Source organism: Cucurbitaria berberidis, assembly GCF_010015615.1.
Source record: "Cucurbitaria berberidis CBS 394.84 unplaced genomic scaffold K460scaffold_8, whole genome shotgun sequence".
In the NCBI taxonomy this organism is placed as follows: Eukaryota; Fungi; Ascomycota; class Dothideomycetes; order Pleosporales; family Cucurbitariaceae; genus Cucurbitaria; species Cucurbitaria berberidis.
In genome coordinates, this window is record NW_024468942.1 from 148,211 (window position 1) to 164,167 (window position 15,957).

The 15,957-nt window shown below is 50.8% G+C and overlaps 5 protein-coding genes across 5 annotated transcripts; 3 read left to right on the forward strand and 2 right to left on the reverse strand.

The window, feature by feature from the left end:
• Positions 1 to 179: 179 nt before the first annotated feature.
• Positions 180 to 1,698, reverse strand: K460DRAFT_381454 (zf-DHHC-domain-containing protein; the record flags this gene model as incomplete). Its single annotated transcript, XM_040935357.1, has 3 exons — positions 180 to 719; positions 799 to 1,267; positions 1,361 to 1,698. The coding sequence occupies 3 exons, from the start codon at positions 1,696 to 1,698 to the stop codon at positions 180 to 182; spliced, it is 1,347 nt and encodes a 448-aa protein (XP_040782511.1).
• Positions 1,699 to 1,843: 145 nt separating this feature from the next.
• Positions 1,844 to 3,754, forward strand: K460DRAFT_349473 (glycosyltransferase family 22 protein). Its single transcript, XM_040931428.1, has 3 exons — positions 1,844 to 2,197; positions 2,254 to 2,427; positions 2,477 to 3,754. Exons 1-3 carry the CDS (start codon positions 1,906 to 1,908, stop codon positions 3,718 to 3,720), a joined length of 1,710 nt encoding a protein of 569 aa, XP_040782512.1. The 5' UTR covers positions 1,844 to 1,905; the 3' UTR covers positions 3,721 to 3,754.
• Positions 3,755 to 3,875: 121 nt separating this feature from the next.
• K460DRAFT_349476 (RNA binding protein-like protein Tma22) lies at positions 3,876 to 5,017 on the forward strand. The gene is made up of 4 exons (XM_040931429.1): positions 3,876 to 3,984; positions 4,032 to 4,054; positions 4,115 to 4,202; positions 4,297 to 5,017. Exons 1-4 carry the CDS (start codon positions 3,945 to 3,947, stop codon positions 4,710 to 4,712), a joined length of 567 nt encoding a protein of 188 aa, XP_040782513.1. The 5' UTR covers positions 3,876 to 3,944; the 3' UTR covers positions 4,713 to 5,017.
• A 466-nt stretch (positions 5,018 to 5,483) lies between these two features.
• Positions 5,484 to 12,593, forward strand: K460DRAFT_371913 (pre-mRNA splicing helicase-like protein). The gene has a single exon (XM_040934448.1). The coding sequence runs from the start codon at positions 5,679 to 5,681 to the stop codon at positions 12,318 to 12,320; it is 6,642 nt and encodes a 2,213-aa protein (XP_040782514.1). The 5' UTR covers positions 5,484 to 5,678; the 3' UTR covers positions 12,321 to 12,593.
• Positions 12,594 to 12,933: 340 nt separating this feature from the next.
• K460DRAFT_390178 (uncharacterized protein) lies at positions 12,934 to 15,463 on the reverse strand (the record flags this gene model as incomplete). The annotated part of the gene is made up of 3 exons (XM_040935770.1): positions 14,902 to 15,463; positions 13,030 to 14,796; positions 12,934 to 12,996 (listed from the first exon to the last, which is right to left on the reverse strand). Exons 1-3 carry the CDS (start codon positions 15,124 to 15,126, stop codon positions 12,934 to 12,936), a joined length of 2,055 nt encoding a protein of 684 aa, XP_040782515.1. The 5' UTR covers positions 15,127 to 15,463.
• Between the last annotated feature and the right edge of the window lie 494 nt (positions 15,464 to 15,957).

Below are 15,957 nucleotides of genomic sequence, written 5' to 3' on the forward strand. Positions count from 1 at the left end.
GCACATGCGGACTACGATACCTTTCGATTCTTCTTAGCTGGATTACTGAATTAGACTTGCTCTTTGCTCACGCAAGCCTCATAACACTCGCTGTACTATCGGTTGTCCGAAATTCCTGAGATTGATGTGTGTGTGTGTGTGTGTGTGTGTGTGTGAAAATCCGTGTTAACATTGAATCGCTATGAATAGTCATACGCTGATGATGATCCTGAAGCCGCCTTTCTCCGGGCAAGTAACTCGCTCAACGGTATCTCATCCTCGTGCTCATCATAAAATTCAACCTCTTCGTCAAGGCCAAAATCTTTCAACCGCTCGCCTTCTGAGTTTCGCCACCCCTCTTCCCCTTCATGCTCGCCGCTCCCGTACCTGTCCTTCACTTCATCCTCCCCGTACTCATATCCATCGTCTTCCGCGCCATTCCACTGTTCCACTCTTTGATTGGCCAAACTGGCTTCTGCACGTTCGAGGAATGGCTTGCGCCTTCGTACTTCGTCTTCAGCCTGTCGTGCTTTGAAAGCAGCGAGTGTTTCTTGAGCGTCAAGAGCGGACTCTTGGAATGTGAAAGCGTCGGCATTAACCGCTGTGTCGTAACGGCGGTAAGCACGGTCTGGGTCCGGAGGCGGCCAGGTTGTGTCGGCGTCTTCAAAGCCATTTGACGCGAACAACAAGCCGCTCTGCAGTGAAGGCGTGGGGGCGAGGGGGTTGAACCAGGCTATAGGCTACAGCACATCTTCAGCATCTTATTCATACTAGCACATCTAGAATAATAATTAGAAGGCGTCTTGAAAGGAAGCTTACGTTTGCAGAACCCATGCCCTGAACAATGTTTGCCCAGATGCCAATGTCATACGGAAATTCTTGTTTCTTGATGCGAATTTTAGTTCCATCTCCGCCTTCAAGGTAACCACCGAAATGCCTAGCCCGCCGCAAGAGGGTGCGATGGCGTTCGATCTCCCAGCCTTCGATGGTGGTAGTGTTGACCGCGAGACACCACAGGTTTCTGATGAATAAGACACCTAGCGCGAAAAGTGTGATAGAATTTGCAACGAGTGTGGTGAATAGATGGCCGAGCTGGAAAGAGTTGGGTCCTAGGTAGGATGGCATGTCCCGATCAGACCAGAGCTGAGAAATCCGCGTGAACAGGAGAGATTCAAGGAAAGAGAGGCCAATTGTCGTGTAGAAGAGGAAGCGTAAGAAATGCGGGAAGGTAGTGTGGGAGACGCAGTTTGCGGTCCAGGGGCAGTGGTGGTCCATCTTGGGGATACACCTGAGGGTGGTTAGCTTGGAATATTTCCTTGAAACAAGACCGTAAAGCACATGACGCCACAGCAAAGGCTTTAAATCTTCGTCTCTCTCATACCTTTTACATTCTTTACAATGATGAGCTCTCGGAGGCTTCGCAGCATCGCATTTTCGGCACCATTTCCTGCTCTTTCCAACAGCCTCCTTCTCGGCCATAGTACCATTCGCATTTCCAAACTCTTTCTTGCCCGCCCAGTCTTTAGGAACTGTTCCGGGATCAACAAATACAGATTTAGTATATGTCGTGAAGATTAATATCAGAACGAGATTTGCTGCGATGAGTTCGTTCTTCGTTAGAGGCCCGGGCTCAAGGTACATTAACATCCATTGCGACGGATAGCCAAGGAAGAATATCAGGCCGTATACGGAGGGTACAGCGAGTCGAGAGAGCTCCATAGTTGGAGGAAAGGACGTGGTGTTAGAGGAACTGTCCGGCCAACGTGTCGTGGATGAAGTATGATGTGGATCGCGAAGACACGTGATTGGCTCGTTGTTATGACCCTACTTCAGCTTCCTGCCCTTCGTTTCATCAACATCAATTCATCGGACTTTCCATCCCGCTTTGTCAAGAGCGTTGGGAAACTTCTTGAAACGATATATGCCATGCCTCTCCCCGCCTGGCCGTTCTATCTTCTCATCCCAACGTTCATTTTGCTCCACTTGTTCGTTTCGCCATACACGAAAGTTGAAGAGTCATTTAATCTCCAAGCTATACACGATATATTGATCCATGGCATCCCTACAGAAAACGCCGACCAATTTTTAACTTCAAACTATGACCATGTTTCGTTTCCTGGTAGCGTGCCGCGTACCTTCGCTGGTGCGTTGTTGTTGAGTGGACTTTCAAGACCGTGGGTTGCACTGTTGAACTCTACTACGCAGTTGCAGCTGCTGGGTGAGTACCTTGTGGTTCCAATGATGAGATTGTATTAAAACTAATGATGCGAACAGTCAGAGGGGTGCTTGGTCTGCTCAACGCATTCGCTCTCATCGCGTTCGGGAGAAGCGTGCAAAGAGCATTTGGAACGAGCGCAGGCATATGGTATGCTATGTTCCAAGCAAGCCAATTCCATGTCGTCTATTATGCTTCGCGAACGTTGCCAAACATGTTTGCTTTGGTATTCAGTATGTTGCCCACCTCTCTATCAGATGTGTAGAAGCTCATTTAATCAAGGCAATCTTGCATTACGAAGTCTGCTCAATGCATATGCCCTTCCGTGGAACCGTCAAGGTGTCTCAAGAGGCTATAGACTAAGTCTATATTTGCTCACTATTGCCGGTATCGTCTTTCGCTCTGAGCTAGCTATTCTAGTCGGGACTATTACACTGTACCTGTTCGTCACGCAAAGAATCTCCATCACCGGCGTCATCATCCCTGCTGGGCTCGGAGGACTCATCATAGGCCTCTTATGCACAGTGCCTTTAGACTCTTTCTTTTGGCAGTCTTTCCCTTTATGGCCCGAATGGACCGGGTTCTACTATAATACCATCCAAGGACGCTCGGCAGACTGGGGTATCTCGCCATGGCACTACTACTTTGCGAATGCGCTTCCACGACTACTCTTAAATCCAACAACCTATCTGTTCTGCATTCCAGTTGCTGTCTTGAATGCAGCAACTCGTAGACGAAGCCTCGACCTACTCATCCCTCTGCTAAGCTTCATAGGCTTTTACAGCTTGCTCCCACACAAAGAGTGGCGATTCATCATCTACGTTGTCCCGGGGCTGACGGCCATAGCTGCGGTAGGCGCATCCTGGATCTGGACACGAAGAGGCAAGTCGCTGATCTACAGTGCTCTGAGCTTGGTTCTCGCTGCCTCCGTTTTAGTGTCCTTTTCGGTATCGACTGCCATTCTAGGAATGTCCAGTCTCAACTATCCTGGGGGCGAGGCCTTAAATGTACTACATAATGGGATTCGACACCCCCCAAAACAACACTTTGATGTCTACTTTGATAATCTCGCATGTCAGACGGGCGTCACGCGCTTCCTAGAGAGCCATAGCAGACCGCAGACAATATTCGATGTCTTAGAAGCAAAAAACACCATAGGGAACCGAACATGGGCATACGACAAGACAGAAGATCCTACAACCCTTCATGATCCAATGTTTTGGGCCAAGTTCGACTATGTTCTTGCTGAAAGACCGGAGAAAGTGATCGGCAGCTGGGCTGTTGTACACGTTGTGTATGGCTTTGGTGGAGTCAGGCTACTGAAACCTGGTGAAGAGAGCGGCTCGCCAATGGAGCCATTATACAATAATAATGGCAAGGTTGCTGTCGATGAGGGCTGGGCATGGAAAGTTGCAAATGTATGGCGTGGGTTGGAAGAGCTATTAAGGGATTCAGTCTTGCGAGGCAACTGGGCTGAAATAAGGATGGAGCCTAGGATCCGGATATTGCAGAACCAGATGAAGTAGACATCAGATACAAAGCATGAATGTGGTCCAGATCAGTCTACGTACCAAATTGCGTTGTTTGCTAGAGGGAAAGGTCGTACCCTTGCCCGTACCCCGCCATGGTTGCTGGACATGCCCCACCATGCGCTTTCGCGTCAACTCTCCTCTTGCACCTCAGCGTCCCGCATAGCATTCCTCTACCACCTAACTTATCGCGCACCCGATTTACGGTAGATATACACACGATGTCTGCCGACACATTACCGAAGGTCGTCTACTGTGGAGGTATGTGCTATGCCCAACAAGCTTCGTTACCGACTGCTAACAGCGAGAAGTATGCAGTTTACCTCCTGAAGTAGGTACGACACCAGTATACGACAAATGTCGTGCGGTGTCCGACGTTAATGCTCCATAGTACTGCGAATTTGGAGGCACCACGAAGAAATGCGAAGAATGGCTTGAGGAGGCGCACCCCGATCTGCACAGCAAGCTCTATTCAGCAGGTATGAACAACTGATAAAAGCTGACTGGAGCTCTCAGCATACCCACGACTACTTGATCTGACTCCCAAGCAACATCGGCTAATAGTTTCCTTAGAAGTGTTACAACAAAACATGTCCGCCCTCTCCGTAGACGCCCAAAAACGCGCAGAGAAGGACGCACAGAAGAAAGCCGCCAAAGCCGCTACCGCTGAAGCACGAGCTGCCGAAACACGAGCTTCCTCCAAGATTTTGATCAAGCGCATCGAGCGTAATAAGCGTAAATACGTGACCGCCGTACAAGGCCTCGAGGCTTTCGGGCTAGATATCAAGAAGGTGGCCAAGGACTTTGGCAAGAAGTTTGCGACAGGCAGTAGTGTGACAAAGATACCGGGTGGTGGCGAGGAGATCACGGTACAGGGTGATCTGAGCGAGGACATCTTGGAGTTCCTGGTGGACAAGTATGAGGAGGTTCCAGAGGACAATGTGGAATTGATCGAAGACAAGAAGAAGAAGAAGACCGAAGTAGTTTGAGCGTCTCGATGGGCTAGACGAACCAGAATACCATACCGAGGATGTCAAGTCTGATGACTAGCAAGCGCGTATCAGCATTGTTAGTTGGGAATCACTTCTTCTTCTGTTCAACAAGCATGACCTAGTGATGGGGCTTCGAAGGTGGAATCCTTTGGTAAGCGAGCCGTGGAATATACAGGGTGTATAGCAGGCACCGTCGATCTCTAGAAGACGAGTGAGACATACAAGTCATGTGCAAATTACTACTACGTCTCGAAGTAGTCGCAAATCTTCAAGTCATGATGTGCTGTAGATCACTGGAACCCTACCATACTACTGCTATGCTTTTGAAAAAAAGGAAAATAGGCCCAAGAAGCGCCTGCGCACCAAGACTACCTGTTGAGCTATCACCAGTCTGTGGGTGTACTCAAGGACCAGTGTCTACGCCGGCAGGTGACCATGGTAGATGTCAACCTTACGCATGCAATTACTATTGTTTACTGATGACTCTAGTGCGTTCCGTGGTTGTATCCAACGAGTCGAACAAACAAAACTTTCTCTCTATCTAGGCAGGCACTCCTTCCTGGTTATGATAAAAGGGAATGCCCTTCGTTCATTGAGGTCTTCTTCTACATTGCTATTTTGACCTACAAGTGCTAAAACCGATAATCTCAAACTAATTAGAACGCGAAGTATATTCGTGGTAGTTCTAGGCGGCGGCTGCGTCACGTGAAAACCTGCGGCCTAGTCGAAGTCCAAGCTCTGTTTAAGTTTTTGGAGACCATCGCAGCACTCACTTGCATCAAACTGCAGGGCGCGCCCGCAGTCCAACCTCCACCAATCGCACTAGACGTTCCTTTCTATTTTGCGCAGGAATACCACGGTCCCTTTCCTTAGTCTAAATACTCGACATTTCGCGAGTAAGTAGCTCGACGAGACGAAGCCTGAAAGCGCAAGCTGCGCAAGAACACGATACCCAACGTCACCATGGCGCAAAATCCAAACAACCTCGCGCAGTTCAAATATGCGGCCATGTCAAATTTGGTTTTGCAGGCGGACCGTCGATTTACGACGCGCCGACCAGACGAGCACACGGGCGATCCCGAGTCACTTGCTGGCCGTATAAACATTCGGGACATGGGAGGACGGACGGCGCGAGACAATGCGCCGACACAGCAGAAGAAGCCCAAGGGGCCTGGGATTGAGCGAGGAAGCCTTGCGGAGGGCGGAGACGTCCTCGAGAGGGAGCAGCGCAAGAGGAAGAGGGACGATGGCACAAGTGCTTTCGGGGCCACCGCTGCTGCTGATTTCAATATCGAGGGTCTCACATATAAGCCACGGACACCTGCGACTCGCGCGACCTTCGACCTCATTACAACTATAGTGAGCAAGTCCCTCGGCGACGTTCCGGTTGCGACTACAAGGAGTGCCGCCGATGCGGTCCTGGAATACCTAAAGGATGATAGTTTGAAGGATTTCGACAAGAAGAAAGAAGTCGACGATCTTTTAGGTTCTTCCATGGGCGCAAAGGAGTTCAACGAGCTGGTCAACTTGGGCAAGAAGATAACCGACTACGATGCGCAGGATGACGAAGAAGGAGGTGACGAAGAAATGGCGGATGGTGACGGGGCTGAGAACGGCGACAACCAGGGTGTCGCTGTCGTATTCGACGATGACGAGGATGACGAAGAGGGCGCTCAGACATTCGAAGTGCGCGACGTCGATACCTCGGATGAAGAAGACGAAGCAGAGACTGCAGTGGAACAGATTGGAGGCGACCAGGACCCAGAGGACCGCGGCATAGCAGACACAGAAGAGACTGTACTACAAGGCGACATAAACAGCTCGATAGATCGCAAGGACAGTGGCGACCAACTCATTCCCGCACACGAGATCGATGCGTATTGGTTACAACGGCAAATAGGTCAAGTCTACGAAGACGCGCATACACAACAAGAGAAGACACAGGAAGCACTAAACATTCTCGCAGGTGTCTCCGACGACGGCGAAGAGAAGGAGTTGCGTGAAATTGAGAATGATCTTATGGAACTGTTCGATTACGAACACCACGAACTTGTTGCGAAGCTTGTCCTCAATCGAGATCGAGTCGTTTGGGTCACAAAGTGGAGAAGAGCAGCAGAGGATAATGATGAGCGGACAGCTGTTGAGCGGGAGATGAGAGCTGCGGGCCAGCAGCAAATCCTCCAAGAGCTACGCGCAAGGGAGACTGGCATCAAGGCTGAGGATAGCGCAGGCACTGGGAGGATGAAATTTAACCTCAAAGATATCAGCCTACCGGATACAGGAGATGTGGACATGGCTGATGCTCCAAAGCCTGATGGCGTGGTTGGTGGACTACAGCCGTCAAGTCGACTGGTCAATCTGGACAACATTGTTTTCGACCAAGGCAATCATCTCATGACAAATCCTAGTGTCAAGCTGCCACAAGGATCAACTCGTCGCCAATTCAAGGGCTACGAAGAGATTCATGTGCCTGCGCCGAAAGCAAAGCGCGATCCTAACGAACCACAGCTCATGCCCACCTCTTCGCTGCCAGATTGGGCGCGAGTCGGTTTCGGTTCCTCGAAATCGCTCAATCGCATCCAAACGAAATGTTACCCATCAGCGTTCAACGACGACGGAAACATGCTCATCTGCGCCCCTACAGGCTCCGGAAAGACAAATGTCGCTATGCTTACGATGCTTCGCGAGATTGGCAAGCACCGAAACCCTCAGACTGGGGAGATCGCGCTCGACGACTTCAAGATCATCTACATTGCTCCGCTAAAGGCTCTTGTAGCTGAACAGGTCGGCAACTTCGGCAAGCGTTTGGAGCCGTACGGCATCAAGGTTTCTGAGCTTACGGGTGATCGCCAACTCACTAAGCAGCAAATTGCAGAAACCCAGGTTATTGTCACCACCCCGGAGAAGTACGACGTTATCACCCGCAAGGCTACCGACACTAGCTACATCAACCTTGTCCGCCTCATCTGCATTGACGAAATCCATCTCCTGCACGATGATAGAGGCCCAGTCATCGAAAGCATCGTGAGCAGAACGCTTCGACGTAGCGAGCAAACTGGGGACCATGTGCGCATTGTCGGGCTGAGTGCCACTCTTCCTAACTACCGCGATGTTGCAAGCTTCCTCCGCGTAGACCCGGATAAGGGCCTCTTCCACTTCGACGGGACCTTCCGACCCTGTCCCCTGAAGCAGGAGTTCATCGGTGTCACGGACAAGAAGGCCATCAAGCAGCTCAAGATCATGAACGATGTCTGTTATACCAAAGTCCTGGAACAAGTTGGCGAAAATCGAAATCAAATGCTGATCTTCGTACACTCTCGAAAAGAAACAGCAAAGACTGCCAAGTACATCCGCGACAAGGCTCTAGAGGAGGAATCGATAGGTAAAATCTTACGATCCGATGCTGCCAGTCGCGAGATCTTGAGGGAAGAGGCTGAATCAGTGCAAAACACTGATCTCAAAGACCTTATGCCCTACGGGTTTGGTATCCATCATGCTGGAATGTCACGCGCCGACCGTACCTCCGTGGAAGATCTTTTCGCCGACGGATCGATCCAAGTCCTGGTTTGCACAGCAACACTGGCATGGGGTGTCAACTTGCCCGCTCATACCGTCATTATCAAGGGAACTCAGATCTACTCCCCTGAGAAGGGCAGCTGGGTCGAGCTCAGTCCTCAAGATGTCCTACAAATGCTCGGTCGTGCTGGTCGCCCTCAGTACGATACCTACGGAGAAGGTATCATCATCACCACCCAGGCCGAGATCCAATACTACCTGTCGCTGCTGAACCAACAGTTACCCATCGAGTCACAGTTCATTAGCAAACTTGCGGACAATTTGAATGCAGAGGTTGTTTTAGGCAACGTGCGTAATAGAGACGAAGCAGTTGATTGGCTTGGGTACACCTACCTTTTTGTTCGCATGCTTCGATCACCAGGTCTCTACCGAGTTGGTCCGGAGTATGAAAACGACACAGTGTTGGAGCAGAGACGTGTGGATCTAGTTCATGCAGCAGCACATGTTCTAGAGAAGTGTAGTCTTATCAAGTACGACAGGAAATCCGGGTCACTTCAGTCGACCGAGCTTGGAAGGATTGCGTCGCATTACTACATCACACACAACTCCATGGCGACCTACAACATGCACATCCAGCCCGGTATCAGCGCCATCGAGCTGTTCCGAGTATTCGCCCTAAGCGAAGAGTTCAAGTACATTCCCGTACGCCAGGATGAAAAGCTAGAACTTGCGAAGCTGCTTGGCAAGGTGCCGATCCCTGTCAAAGAGGGTGTTGAAGAAGCTCAAGCGAAGATTAACGTTCTTCTACAAGCCTACATCTCTCGGCTCAAGCTAGAAGGTCTCGCTCTCATGGCCGATCTTGTCTACGTCACGCAGTCAGCGGGGCGTATCCTACGTGCAATTTTCGAGATTTCTCTGAAAAAGGGCTGGTCTCAAGTTGCAAAGTTGGCGCTCGACATGTGCAAGATGGCGGAGAAGCGCATGTGGCCAACCATGACACCTCTTCGGCAATTCCACACTTGTCCTCGAGACATCATACAAAAAGCTGAGCGAATTGACGTCAACTGGTCAAGCTACTTTGGTCTTGACCCACCCAGCATGGGCGAACTTTTGGGTATGCCAAAGGCCGGCAAGCTTGTCTGCCAACTAGTAGAGAAGTTCCCACGCCTTCAGATCGAAGCAACACCGCGACCTATAACAAGGTCTTTACTCCGCATGGAGCTGACGGTTCGACCCGACTTTGTCTGGGATACGGAGCTACACGGAGCCTCTGAGGCATTCTGGATCTTGGTCGAAGATTGCGATGGCGAACAAATTCTGTTCCACGATCAATTCATCCTCCGTAGGGACTACGCTGATGGCGAGATGAACGAGCACCTAATTGAGCTAACGGTGCCTATCGACGAGCCAATGCCGCCGAACTACTTCATCACTGTCCTCTCCGATCGATGGATGGCCTCTGAGACCAAGCTCGCCGTCTCTTTCCAAAAGCTCATTCTTCCCGCAAAGTTCCCAGCCCACACTCCTGTTCTCGATCTCCAGCCCTTGCCTGTCTCCGCACTAAAGAAGAAGGAATACACGGGTCTATACGACAACGTGAGCCGTTTCAACAAGGTCCAAACACAAGTATTCAACTCGCTGTACACGACAGATGACAACGTCCTTGTCGGTGCTGCGGCAGGCAACGGCAAGACTTTCTGCGCCGAGTTTGCTATTCTACGGCACTGGGCCAGCAACAACGAAGGCCGAATCGTTTATCTAGCACCTTTCCAGGAGCTTGTCGATACTCAGTTCAAGAACTGGAATGAGCGCCTTTCCGGCCTCGGTGGAGGCAAAGACGTGGTTAAGCTCACCGGCGAAACCACGGCAGACCTCCGTTTGCTTGAGAAGGGCGACCTTATTTTGGCTACACCTTCCCAATGGGACTCGATTTCGCGGCAGTGGCAACGACGGAAGAATGTTCAATCTGTAGCTCTTCTGATCGCTGATGAGTTGCATATGCTGGGTGGCTCAGGCGGGCACGTATACGAAATTGTGGTGTCCCGTATGCAAGCAATGGCAGCACAACTTGAGTCAAAATTGCGCATCGTCGGCCTCAGCGTCTCACTGTCAAATGCGCGAGACATTGGCGAGTGGATCGGTGCGACCAAGCACACCATTTACAATTTCAGCCCTGGCATCCGAGCAGTGCCATTGGAGTTAAAGATTCAATCATTCACTATCCCTCACTTTCCATCGCTGATGATGGCAATGGCTCGACCAACATACGCCGCGATTACACAGCTGTCCCCAGACAAGCCCGCTATGGTGTTTGTACCAAACAGGAGGCAAGCTCGCAATTCTGCTGCTGATTTGTACAATGCTTGCGTCGCCGACGAGGATGATGACCGCTTCCTGAATGTCGAACTAAAAGATATTGAGCACCTCCTTGAAAAGGTCAACGAGCAATCCCTCGCTACGTCCCTTGCTCATGGTATTGGATATTTCCACGAGGCCCTCAACTCTTTCGACAAGAGAGCCGTGCAACACTTGTTCAAGATTGGGGCTATCCAGGTATTGATAGTCTCACGTGATTCGTGCTGGGAAATCGACAGCGGCGCCCATCTGGTGATTGTTCAGGGCACCCAATTTTACGAGGGTCGAGAACATCGCTATGTTGACTATCCCATCAGCGATATCCTGCAGATGTTTGGAAAGGCTGGCAGGGTAGGTAAGGACAAATCAGCAAAGGGTGTCCTGATGTTGCCCGCGGTGAAGCGCGAGTACTACAAGAAGTTCTTGAACGAGGCCCTACCCGTGGAGAGCTATCTCCACGATTACCTCCACGATGCCTTTGTCGCCGAGATCAGCGCGAAGACGATTGAGTCCACACAAGAAGCTGTTGACTGGTCTACCTACACATACTTCTATCGACGTCTCCTCGCCAACCCTAGCTACTACAACCTCCACGATACCTCCCATGAGGGTCTCAGCGCGCATTTATCCGAGCTTGTTGAGCAGACATTGAAGGAGCTAGCAGACGCGAACCTGATTGAGCATGATGAGGAAGAGGATGCGATCACGCCTCTGAACCCTTGTATGATCGCAGCGTACTACAACATCTCTTTCATCACCATGCAAACGCTCATGATGTCGCTCAACGGCAGAACCAGCTTGAAGGGCGTGCTAGAGATCATCACCGCCGCCACCGAGTTCGAGGACATACAAATCCGGCGTCACGAGGAGCACATTCTCCAACGCATCTACGACCGTGTACCATTCAAGATGCAAGAACCAAGCTTCGAGACACCACACTTCAAAGCTTTCGTTCTGCTCCAAGCGCACTTTTCACGCATGCAACTACCCATCGACCTTGCCAAAGACCAAGAAACCGTCCTCCGCAAAGTGCTCAACATCCTCAGCGCAAGCGTCGACGTGCTCTCATCAGAAGCGCACCTCAATGCCATGTTCGCTATGGAGCTCTCGCAAATGGTTGTCCAAGCAATGTGGCAGAAAGACTCGCCATTGAAACAGATTCCACACTTCGACAACGACACCATCAAAGCTAGCCAGAAGTTTAGTATCAACGACGTCGAAGACTTCATCAACGCCATGGACGAGGATGAGAATCAGAGTTACAAGAAATTGATTGCTGCGCTTGATGTTGATCAAAGGCAACTGGCCGATATTGCCAATTTCACGAATAATTTCTACCCCAATGTCGACCTTGACTACAAACTTGTCGATGCCGAATCCATTACTTCAAACTCGCCCACCCAACTTCGCGTCAGCATCACGCGCAACATCGACGAAGACGAGGAACTCAAGACAGAAGTCCACGCACCCTTCTATCCTGCCGATAAGACGGAGAGTTGGTGGCTGGTTGTTGGAGATCAGAAGGAGCATAGCTTGCTGGCGATCAAGAAGGTGCCGATTTTGAGAAAACTGGAGACGGTGATGGAATTTACGCTCGAAAAGGCTGGGTCAAGGGAGTTGACGCTATATCTTGTGAGTGATAGTTATCTGGGAGTTGATCAGGCGCCTACGTTCGCCGTGGATGCGGCTGAGGGTATGGATGAGGATAGCGAGGAAGAGGAAGATGAGGAGTAAACGTGTAGGTGCTGGAATTATCAGCAAGGTCATTTGGTCTGCTTAGGTGAAATTTTGTTCTGGCGTTCTCGGATCAAAGTTGGGATATCTTGTATTGTATCATATGCTGTCAATTCGCATCAAGTAAATTAGCTGCACATGAATCTCCTGTCTCTTTCTCTCTCTGAAATGCCATGCCTTGTACAAACGTTTTGGAGCTCGACTAAGAGAATTAAAGCATAGCAAGTGAGTGAGATTAACGGATCAGCTCAAAACAAAGTCTGTGTTTCTGGTTGTTGGTTGGAAGAACACACACTCATCCGGGCTTTGGTGGGAACATATGATGTGAGGTACGGCAACAAAGCCTATGTACGTATTGATTTACAATGAGCGCTCTGAACGGCGCGTCATTTTCTACAGAAGCCCGCGGGTGAGAATATGCTAATCTTGACGAGGAAAAGTAGGGTGAAGGAGACTGGAGACTATGCTATAATATATTACACTAAGCCGTGGTGAATATCCAACCCAACTATAATCAACAGGCAACAATTTGAACCAAGGTCAGAAAAGGAGGGAGGCGTTTTGCTACCCTAAAGTTCGATAATGACGGTGATGGTCAATCGGGAGGTGCGACTCAAAAGCCTAGCGCTTCGAGCTTCCTCATACTCCTCGCTCGTTGCCCACCACCAAACATGTTCTGGAAACCAAATGCATCGCTCTCCGCAATCACCCTCTGCACATTCAAGCCTGCCATGTGTATATCCCGCTGTGCCTGATAAAAGTCATCGTACTGAAGCGCCACGATATTCGCATTGCCCAACGATGGATCGTAGAAGGGGGACTTTGGATCGGTCGAGTTGAGCGAGAAGGGGGTGGTTGGTGGCACGCAAACTGTCTCGGGTGGGGGCAGCACGCCAGTCTGAAAGTACGCTCTTATATGGGTTAATGTACACGGGTTCGGCGTTGATACAGAGCAGTGACCCGCACTGTCGCCAACGAGCATGCCGCTGCCCGGAAATAGGCTGTGCATGAGGCGTCCGCTACGTAAGGGTGTGACGGGGTCGGCGGTGTTGCTGAGGAAGAGGATAGGATGAGACGTGTTTCCGCCAAAAGGACCTCGAAAAGAGTACTTTGCGCGGATCTTCCAGGCGGCGCAACGCATGAGGAGTATTGACCAGATTGAGCCTGCGGTAGGTGAGATGCGGTCGAGCAGGTTCCAGTATTCGGCGAATTCATCAATGTCAACGTGTGACTGATCGAGACCATCACCGCACAGGATGGCGAATTCAGCTGCTTCGGAGAGACCTTTGGGGGCATAGTCGGAACCGTTGACAGGACAATGATAGACATGACCTGAGCGGTATGCGAAGCTGAGGTTATCGATAATCTCGCCGCCTCCCGCTTCAACAGCAGCAAGTAGCTCAGCGATGAACCGAAAGCTGGCCTGCGGTTGATACACGGCGCTGAAGATCAACAACTTCACATCGGAATAGGTGAGTATCTCCGGGCCTTGTGGAGAGCTGATGACGAGAGGGCTATGGTAGAGGGATTTGAGAATCTTCTGGAAACGTTCAACAACATCGGTGATTGTTCCATTCGCTGTGGCCAAGGGGCACTCTTCGGGGCCTGAGTGATGACAGAAAGTGTAGAACGAGTTCATGGACTTTTCGGTGTCTACAAGACTTCCATTACCCAGCGCGTGGTTATAGTCGTAGGAACTCACGACGCCGTCGAGGATGAGGCGTCCTACGCGGTCCGGAAACATTGACGCGAATGTCGAGCCAAGATAGGTACCATACGAAAAGCCCCAGTACTGCAGCTTGGCCTTCCCAGGGACGTAGGCCTCTCGGCAACGCGATCGCGGCCTCGTGGTTCTCTGAACTGACAGTTGATCCGCTTGTTTCACGACATACTCGGCATGCCTCTCAGTAATTTCCAGCATGTCTCGTGCGACAAATGCGGTTGACACGTATTCCTTGATATCGGGACCATCCTCAGCATCCATAGCTTGCTTGCAAGACGCTCCAAAGGCATGGTTCATTGACCACAGTCTACCAAGAGCTGCATCTGAGCTTCCTAAAATACCTTCGTTGTTTTCTCTCAAAGACCACGACCACGATGACGGTTCGTCTGGCAGGCATTTAGCTGCAGGCTCAGTCTCACCGATGCCACGAGGGTCGAATCCGATGAGATCGAAGTACTTTGGGCTAGAAGAAGCAGTACTTGAATCGGCACCAGAATCAACGATTGTTTGCAGTGACTTTGCTACCATGAGCGCAAAGGTAGCGCCAGGGCCACCAGGACCACCTGGGTTTAGGAGGATGGGTCCTCCATATCGCGGATCGTCAACCGGGACTTTGGCAGGGAGCTTTGCAATCGCAATGTTCACCCGTTCGTCGGGATATGTTCCGTTGAAGTAGTCAAGTGGTACGCTTAGCTTTGCACACTCGAAGCCATCAAAGCACTTGTGGAACTCAAGGTGCTCGCGAGGCGTTATCTAAAGTATTTCAGACTCGTTGTACTCTAGACATGATTCGATCTGATAAGAAGCAAGCGTGGCGACCACGCTCTGTGCAACGCTCAAGAAACGCTCCCTACGTACCTCAGACCACTTGAATGGCTTTACAGCATACCTAGAGCCCGGGCGATTTGAATCATGGTTCCAGAACGGAGGCGACCAATGCTTCAACTCCGGGAAAACAGTGTCCACGCCCGCGAGGACCACCATGGTGACAAAAGTCGCAGTCAAGGCACGCCAGCGAACCTCGGTCCGTCGAGGCTGAAGTGGTGGAACAGCATCCTCGAATCCAGTCCAGCTCTTCATCATGTCCTCTCGGGTTGCCTCCAGGCAGCCTCCAAAAACTCAATAATGGCAGATAATGGCGGTTAGGGTTTGGTGGTGATAGATGAGCCAGGGAAGCGGGGTTATGGAGCCGGTAGTGCACCTAGGCCAGCCACGACAAAGATCAGCCGCCTAGGCAGCAGTAGCAGCAGCAGCAGCAGCGACAAGCTAGTTGGAAGAAAATAGAATCCTAGTTTGCGGACGCGTGTGTGGTTGTGGCGACTCAATGGAGAGCAAAGCGCAGCGCAGAGTGCGCCTGGACCGAGTTGTGTCGTGCAGAACGGCGAGCACTTGCAGAAGGCTGCGTCTGTTAACCTGCGCGTCCACTGCAGCTCCTCGGCGGCTATGTATGCGACATGCGGGATAATCACAATGCGTTGTTTGATGAGTTTTTTTGCTTTCTTTTTTTCGCTGCTGCATTTCCCGTGTACTGGGGGATTATACTTCTTGTGAATAGGCCCGTTATATCATTGTCGGGCTGCGGTGCGTTACGAGTCCTGTCGTCGCGATACGGAAGGGAACGTCGTCCACAACTTGTAGCACACTCGATAAAGGGAGGCACCAGTCATCTTTTTCTCAAGACACACAGCTTTTTGATACGCGAAGAACCGACAGGACTATGAAGTAAAGAACGTGAGTAAAGGAACTGAAGCCTTAGCGCAAGACAAGTACAGAGCAGCAGCACATCCTGATTCAATGGGTATCGCATCTCGTCAGTACCAACCACCCTTACTGCCATTAACATTCGCAAATTTGTGACACCCTTGACATTGCCAGCACCCTCTGAAGGCGAAGCCATGTGGAGCCGTGTCTAGA

Bases quoted from the DNA above. Each gene is read 5' to 3' on its own strand.
- K460DRAFT_349473 (XM_040931428.1), top strand. From the start codon at position 1,906: ATGCCTCTCCCCGCCTGGCCGTTCTATCTTCTCATCCCAACGTTCATT. The intron at 2,198-2,253 runs GTGAGTACCTTG...TGATGCGAACAG, and splicing joins TACGCAGTTGCAGCTGCTGG to TCAGAGGGGTGCTTGGTCTG. The intron at 2,428-2,476 runs GTATGTTGCCCA...CATTTAATCAAG, and splicing joins CATGTTTGCTTTGGTATTCA to GCAATCTTGCATTACGAAGT.
- K460DRAFT_349476 (XM_040931429.1), top strand. From the start codon at position 3,945: ATGTCTGCCGACACATTACCGAAGGTCGTCTACTGTGGAG. The intron at 3,985-4,031 runs GTATGTGCTATG...GCTAACAGCGAG, and splicing joins GAAGGTCGTCTACTGTGGAG to AAGTATGCAGTTTACCTCCT. The intron at 4,055-4,114 runs GTAGGTACGACA...AATGCTCCATAG, and splicing joins TATGCAGTTTACCTCCTGAA to TACTGCGAATTTGGAGGCAC.
- K460DRAFT_371913 (XM_040934448.1), top strand. From the start codon at position 5,679: ATGGCGCAAAATCCAAACAACCTCGCGCAGTTCAAATATGCGGCCATG.